Source organism: Miscanthus floridulus, chromosome 4, assembly GCF_019320115.1.
Source record: "Miscanthus floridulus cultivar M001 chromosome 4, ASM1932011v1, whole genome shotgun sequence".
Lineage (NCBI taxonomy): Eukaryota > Viridiplantae > Streptophyta > Magnoliopsida > Poales > Poaceae > Miscanthus > Miscanthus floridulus.
In genome coordinates, this window is record NC_089583.1 from 98,500,430 (window position 1) to 98,508,210 (window position 7,781).

Here is a 7,781-nt window from a genome sequence, read left to right on the forward strand (position 1 = left end):
ACCAAGGATGAGCCAGTCTTTGCTACTATCTGCAAGATCATCATCTTCGTCTTCATCTAATGATACAAGAATGGTTATTTCTCTTGATCTTGGCCCAGGTTAGATTTAACTTCCTGCATATTGAAGCAACTAGTTTATGTCTTAATTTTTTCTTACTGTCTTGACTTTGTTGATTTGTTCTATCTTGGTTAGGGTCCTGTTTCTACTATCCTGGTCCTTTAGATGAAAATCGAATATTAATTGTATACTTGGTCCAAGTGAATTTTCTTGCTGCATGAGATGCCTTTAGTTACTGACTATATATACTTTAGTAAATGCTTGTACTAATCAATACTTACATACTTATTGTATAGATGCATCAAGACCAATTAAGAGACGTAAACTTAGATCTGATGTGTGGAAAGAATTTGAGCCTATTTATGAGGGGAATCTAGTAGTACAAGCTAACTGTATTCATTGTTTGGAGCGCTTGTCTACTACTCGAGATAATGGTAGAAGTGCTTGTCATAGGCATTTGAAAGTGTGCAAAGAAAGGACTAGAATGAACCAGTTGGTTGAAAGCATGAACACAGGACTATCCCCTGATTCACTAGCTCTGAAGAATTGGAAGTTTGACCAAGAGGTCTCACATAAAGCCATGGTCAACTTTATCGTATTGCAGGAGCTACCCTTTAGTTTAGTTGACCATGCACCAGTTTCAGAAATTTATTGCTACCTTAAATCCTTGGTTTACCATAGTGTCTATAACTATAGTTGTTGAGGATATTATGAGCTCATATGAGGATCTAAGGTTAGCCCTTCAGGAAACTATCAAAAATTCAAATTCAAGGATCTGTCTAACTGCTGATCTATGGACTTCAAATCAGAACCTAGGTTACTTGTGCATTACTTGCCACTTCATTGATAATGACTGGATGTTGCAGAAGAGAATAATATGTTTTGTTCTTGTAGCTTTGCCCCATGATGGTTTTACTTTGTTTAATGCATTGTTGAAGTGTGTGCAAGAGTGGAAGTTAGAGCACAAGGTATTTAGCATCACATTAGATAATGCAAAGAACAACAACAACATGGTTGGTTCCTTAAGGAAAAATCTTTCAGAAAAGACACCTTATGCTTGGAAATGGTGATCTGCTACATATGCGTTGTGTAGCGCATGTGTTGAACCTTATTGTCAAGGAGGGATTTAAGGTGATAGATGGTGCTACTGACCACATTCGAGATAGTGTCAAGTACATTAGAAGCTCACAAGCCCGTAAACAAGCGTTTTGAGAAAATCATTGTACAATTAGGTATATCCTGTGAGAAGAGATCGTCTCTTGATGTTCCAACTCGGTGGAACTCAACTTATTTAATGTTGAAGTCTACAATAGAGTATAGGGCAGTCTTTGATGTTATGGAGTCACAAGATCCTAATTACATGGACAAGCCTTCTAATACAGATTGGAACATGGCAAACCTACTTTGCAATGTGTTCAAACCCTTCTATGATTCTACAAATGTAGTTTCTGGTATATTATACCCAACAACAAACCACTGTTTCCATGTCCTATGGGAAGTCAAAAGGAAAAATAGAAACTTTGGAATCAAATACATATATTTCCATTGCAGTTATGACGAGCAAAATGAAACTGAAGTTTCAGAAATACTGGGACATATGCTTGTTGCAGATATGTGTTCTAGTAGTTCTAGATCCTAGGTTTAAGCTCAGTTTTGTATCATTTCGTTTGGACGCTGGTTTTGGTGATAAAGGTCCAGCATACACTGAAATGGTGAAGGCCACATTGCAAAATCTATTTTCTGCATGTTCATCAATGGCACCTGATTTAAACTACTCACAACTAGAGCCCAATGATGGAAGTGTTGATGAAGATGACTGCTGGGCAGACTTTGAACAACATCTTGCAGCACAAAAAAGGAAGAGAGTGAAAAGTGAGCTTGACACATATCTGCAAGATGATCTTTTCCCTCGACAAAAGAAATTTGATATTCTGCAGTGGTGGATGATGCATTCTACAAAGTATCCTGTGGTTTCGCGTATGGCAAGGGATGTGTTTGCAGCACCCGCATCAACTGTAGCTTCTGAATCTGCATTTTCCACTAGTGGAAGAATTGTTAGTGACTACAGAAGTGGACTAATAAGCAAGAAAGTTCAAACCTTAGTATGCCTGCAGGATTGGTTGAGAGCAGAAGGTACATTTTCTTTTAATTGTACAAAGTAACATATTGTTAGTTTGAGTATTCTTGTTTGAGCAATAACGACACCTTATAACTCATTACTCGCTCTTGTTTCAGGTTTATCAGATGTTAAATTATCAGAAGATGGTATTGACGATGGTGACGATATTTGAGGATAGGAGGTGTTAGGTTGAGCAAAGAAGGGTGACAAAGAAGGGGTGCAAGACAGGGAGAACTGGAGAAGAAAATGACATTTTTTTTGTCTTTGTAGATATAGAACCCCTTTCAGTTTAGCATTTCAACTTTATATATGTTACTGTCTTTTGGAATTCTTAAATATTTGGTCCTGGATTATTGCAGTGGGGGCATGGCTCCTTTTCTAGATCTTGTTCTTGTCATCATAAGTTTAGTAGGACTTTGGTTAGTGATGTGGATGTAGAAGCTACATCTATGGAACACTGCTATTATTGGATTTTGGTTCAAGTGATGTATCTGGCTTGGAGGTAGTGTGCAGTTTGCACTTTTCTTATGCAGTAACTACATCTCTGTTGGTGCCTGTGGAGCTTTGTTTGGCCTCCTTACATGTACGCTTTTAGAGATTATTATGAACTGTACTACCTATTCAAATGAGGTTAGCAGAAGCTGTATTATATGTTTACTGTTTTGCAAGTTTCTCTGTTTTTTTTGGCTAAGTTTCAGTCAGTTCACTTTGTTTTCATGAATACTATACGTGCACGTACTGTATGTTTCTCTATTCCAGCCAACTCTGTTTTGATCTTCAATACATAGATACTGTACTGTACGTCTTGCAGGTCTTGCATACAAGTTTGTTGTGTCCGCAGGAACACTTGTCCGCAAGATCCGCAGCTTTGTGGCAAGCCGCAAGCCCGCTAATAAACTTTGCGGCAAGCGATGCGGGTTAGCGGCCGGCCACGAACAAGCCCGCCTGCAAGTTGACTCGTTTCCATGACACTCAAGGTGGTGAAGGAGATGGAAAGAGGAAGGTTATATACCTTCGTTCTTGGGAAGGCAACAAGCAAAGAAGAGGAGCAGATTTTGGTGTGCGTGCTGATATGTGAGACAAAATAAATGAAGATAAGGGCAAAGTGTGGGACTAACACCATGTTCACTTGATCGTATCAGCCATGATACATTGTTTTTCTTTCACAACAAAACAACATTAGCGGCTTATAAGTCACAGAAACGATCAAGCGAACAGGGTGTAACTCAACGCGGGGAGGGTGAGAAAGTAGGAGGGCACATAATACCGTCGACGGACAAAGACCCATTGCGCAATGACAAAGAGGAAGACGGAGCGCAAATGGATGCTTTTCACATGGTGTGGGTCAAGTAGGACTTTGCCCTAGTTCAGCTAATTGTCAGCCTAAGGGGAATGAGCAACAAAATGACAAGATGAGGTGCCCCGGGCACCCTCATATAGAAAGAAGGGTCGAAGGTTTTGGGCCTTTACTTCGGAGCGCCCGCTCACGCTTCGCTGATCTATCGCGTGGTAAAGAGAAGAGAGTACGAAAGAATTGTAAACAGAGCAGATCGCAGAAAGATTCTAAATATGACAAGTCCCCCATGGATTCGATAATAAGGAAATGAAGAACGGGAATGAAATGAAATAAAGCATTTCTAGCGGATGAGCTTCTCCCAATTTTGTCTGGCTTAATGCTAATGTGGGGTTAGGAGGATTGAGTTAGTTTTTGTTCAAACAGATTTTAAGTTTAAACTATGTTGAATTTACTTAAACAAAAATTCCATTAAAAATCAACTCTAAATTACTCATGCCCGATCTATTTACATCAAGTGAACAAAATCTGGGGTGAGATGTTAAGTCAAGGACGACCTTTTTTTAAGATTTTTTTTTCAAACATTAACATATCATGATTGCGGCATGTTATAGCGTACTCCTGGCACGCTGGTTATAAGCTGACAATTAGCTTTACAGCACACAATCTATTGGACAAGAAGTTGAAGCACTACACTGCAGTGCTGTAGCAGTTCATCTTCTCAGCTAAAGGAAAAGGTTTCTGGCCAGATCACATTACCAAAGAATAATACTACATCAATATTTTGGCCCTACTAGCATACATGCAGGTTAACATCGCATTAGCTCTGCAGTCTGCACCCCAAACACACCAGCGGAACGCTTGCTAATAAATAATAATACAGTGAAGAAAGAAGAAGCTGAATATGTCGCGTTCTCATCAGGCTGTGCACCTAAAAAGTGGTTCCTGATTCTCAGCCTTGGTTACATCAAAGTTCGTGGATATATCTGCAATCCCAGTCACAAAAGAGCCTTCGACAGCGCATGCACTTAGTATGTATGTAAACATCTACCGGTTAGACTTTTGTATAGCGCGTTGGATCAATTAAGCCAAGGGTGTTTCAAGCACTGCGCAGCAGATGGTCTGTTCTCCGGAGTGAAATCTAACATCGGCCGAAGAAAGTCAGTGAACCCTTTGGCATCAGGTTCGTTGAAATTATACCTTTCTACAAGTACGCGATCCAGAGGCCAGAACTTCAGTCTCCTGATCCTCTTTAAATCTCCATGCCGATCAAAGTAATCCTTGGAACGAGTTCCTGAGGTAGCAATCTGAAAGACAGCAAAACAAAATCAGAGGGGAATTAAGATAGCTGGCTAAAGGGAGAACGAGAGAGACTGTTGTAACCTTCCGAGGCATCTTCCCAAGAGTTTCCATCATCAGAGCCAAGTGGTCCTGTAAAATAGGTAACAAACAGACCCTTCAGTTGATTAAATGATGATAACAAACAGATAACAGCAGGCTTGATAAACAGGAGTCAACATCCAGAGTTGATTGATTTAGGAGCACAATTGACATAGATTCTTACATAGGCATGACATCAAATTCGCATGAATAGAGCAATCAAGCAGGTAACAGAACAGAAAAGTTGTACATGCAACTAATTATCGTCAGTCCACTGGTACTTCAATTTTTGCAAGGCATTACATCTGGCAACCAAAACTATATAGCTTGATCTTGTTTTTCTAGAAAGAAAAGGTCAGTACAAACAGAACAGCTGGCAAGTTCAGCCCCTTTTCTGTAACCTTCAGTAGAATTGACAAAATGCAGTTAGCAGTTTCTGCTTACAGTTGCTATACAAAACGATTCTAACACAGTTCTTCGATTTGAACCTACATGCTGTAGTGTAGGTTCTTTTGCAAGATCATAATAGAGAGGAACCCACAAGCATATATCACAATAAAAATCTGTTTGCATAGCAGCATCTCATAGTGCGCCTCAAATGTTGCACATCAAAGTTGGTGAGTTCATTAAAATACTTTCAATTCCATAAAGATTTCAGTAGCTAGGTTGGCAGCTGTCAGGTTGGGTACATCTTTTACAGGATTGAATATATTGTTTTAATTCTGAAGTGCCCCACTATATGATACATATATTTGTGTCAGTGCAATTTTTAAAGGCAATGCCTGAATAATTGCAAGGGAGTGTTTGAAAGTTTAGTGGATGAACACACCAAATAACAAATATTGTGCTGTCTGCAAATATAAGGGATGAAGAAAATTAGTGTATCTTGTTGTCATGAAATTTGGCAACATCAAGAATACCACAGTAATATTTTGAACATGTACGGCAACTGTTGATCCTAAGCAGTTAATAAGATAAATTATGCTACAAACAAACAGGAAATTGTTTTTACTGTACCTCATCTTCGCTGCATCCCTGGCAATTCTTGGGAGCAAACAACAAGTCACCGGTGGCAAGCTCAAAGGCTATGCAAGCAAACGACCACATGTCAGCGGAATACGAGTACCCAGAACCAATGATAACCTCGGGAGCTCTGTACTGCCTTGTCTGTATTTCACCAACAAGCTGCTGATCGGCCCAGCAGGCATTCCCGAAATCGACAATCTTACACTTCAAGCTGATCCCATCCAGGCACCTCTCTTTCTCTAATTCTGCCCCAACCCCACCAAGGGAAACCCGTCTCTGCGAAATCTTAGCCACTGCACGTCTTGCTCTCATCTTGAGCATCTTCTCACTGAAACTGATCACTGTACCACCATACTGGTTCCCCACAGGCCGATCAAGGATTGGTGTGAACCCAGAGCGCACTGGGTCCTTGGCCGGGTTAATTGTTGAGTCCAGAAGAACATTCTCTGGTTTCAAATCCGTGTGGATGATGCCGAGCTGGCTATGCAGGTAGTCAAGGCCGACCAGGACTGATCGGCAGATTTCCTTCACTCTGCTCAACCCAATGCCCTTATTCCGATTGTACCGTATCAGCCGGAGCAGGCTGTCACCGAGGAATTCGGTGACCAGGCAAACGTGCTTCCCGTTGGGGCCAGCGTGCTTGAAATGGTCCAACAACCGCAGCACGCACTTGGAATTCGTCGGGTCTCCTTTGGCTACAGCCGACAGCAGCTCAATTTCGTGGAGAGCCGCGTGCGCGTAATCCCTCGCGCTCTTCTGGATCTTCAGGGCGACAAATCTCTGCAGAATTTGTAATCGCGATGTATAAATTACTACAATCTTTGGACATGTCACATATTGTAATTGAACATGGGCATCAGTAACCGATGTGATGGAAAACTACAGTCACAAAGAAGAGAGATAACGAAGTTGGTCACAAATCGGAATTGAACACGGGCATCAGTAATCGATGTGATGGAAAACTACAATCTCTGGATCAAAAGCACCATTGTTCCCTTGAATATGTGTTCATATGTGCTCGCAAAGTCTTGTCGCGAACAGAAATTAAACAAGCAATAAAACAGGGCTGAACAGATAAAGCTGCAGTGTTGTGGATTCACATAACAGGAACCTTCCAAACAACGACGCCCACCGAACTCTCCATAACCCCCAAAGGCACCCGAACAACCGAGCAAGTGCAGAAGGTTGCATAAAGAACACGCAAATGGTAAAAAGAAATCATTGTCTATCAACCAAGAACGAGAGCGATGTAAAGAAAAGGCATAAGGGGCGCGCGCTTGCGTACGCTGTGGAGGGTGTCGTAGGCTAGCCAGACGGTGGAGAAGTTGCCCCAGCCGATCTTCCGCTGCGCGACGAACCTCCCGCCGGCGAAGCGGTCCCCGGGGCGGGCGGCGTGGTACCCGCCCTTCCGGTACCCCTCCGTGCCCTCGTCCTCGTCCTCCCCCTCCGACCCCGAGGAGTAGCTGTAGCCGCCGTTGCCGAACAGCGACGCCATCGGATCCAATCACCCGGCTGCTGTCTCCTCCACCTCCGGCGGATTCGAATTCGTGCGGGGAGAAGACAGGCTGGGCCTCCTCCGCTTTATAAACGTGGGGGGTGTCTCTAGCAATTTGCACACGCTCGTGGTCGGGCAGGGCCGGAGAACGGGAGAAGTGACCGTTCCGCCACCACCGGGAAAGGAAAGGCCCCTGCTTAACTGTGATTAGGGCTCTTTAATTTTGTAAATCACGGTGCTAATTGCTTTCTCCGCCTTTCCCGTGCGTGGCTGTGGATCGCGTTTGAATCGCTATCTCGCTGAAGGATGGGGCCGGATCTACGTGGGGCAATATGTCAGTTGGGTGGCGGGTTGTCTTTGGCGCGGTATCTGCGTGGGTTGATGGGCTGTGGTTTTGGGCTGGCTGGTTG

General features: G+C 42.7%; 1 protein-coding gene and 1 pseudogene across 2 annotated transcripts; one reads left to right on the top strand and one right to left on the bottom strand.

The window, feature by feature from the left end:
* The first annotated feature begins 541 nt into the window (after positions 1-541).
* LOC136552271 (zinc finger BED domain-containing protein RICESLEEPER 2-like) lies at positions 542-3,167 on the top strand (annotated as a pseudogene).
* Positions 3,168-4,158: 991 nt separating this feature from the next.
* LOC136550108 (uncharacterized) lies at positions 4,159-7,553 on the bottom strand. 2 transcript variants are annotated; one of them, XM_066541581.1, is made up of 4 exons: positions 7,162-7,553; positions 5,868-6,755; positions 4,854-4,901; positions 4,159-4,777 (listed from the first exon to the last, which is right to left on the bottom strand). In XM_066541581.1, exons 1-4 carry the CDS (start codon positions 7,369-7,371, stop codon positions 4,550-4,552), a joined length of 1,374 nt encoding a protein of 457 aa, XP_066397678.1. In that variant the 5' UTR covers positions 7,372-7,553; the 3' UTR covers positions 4,159-4,549. The 2 variants fall into 2 exon arrangements, with proteins under 2 accessions (XP_066397678.1, XP_066397679.1); XM_066541582.1 differs by having other exon boundaries at positions 5,868-6,656; positions 7,162-7,551.
* Positions 7,554-7,781: the final 228 nt, after the last annotated feature.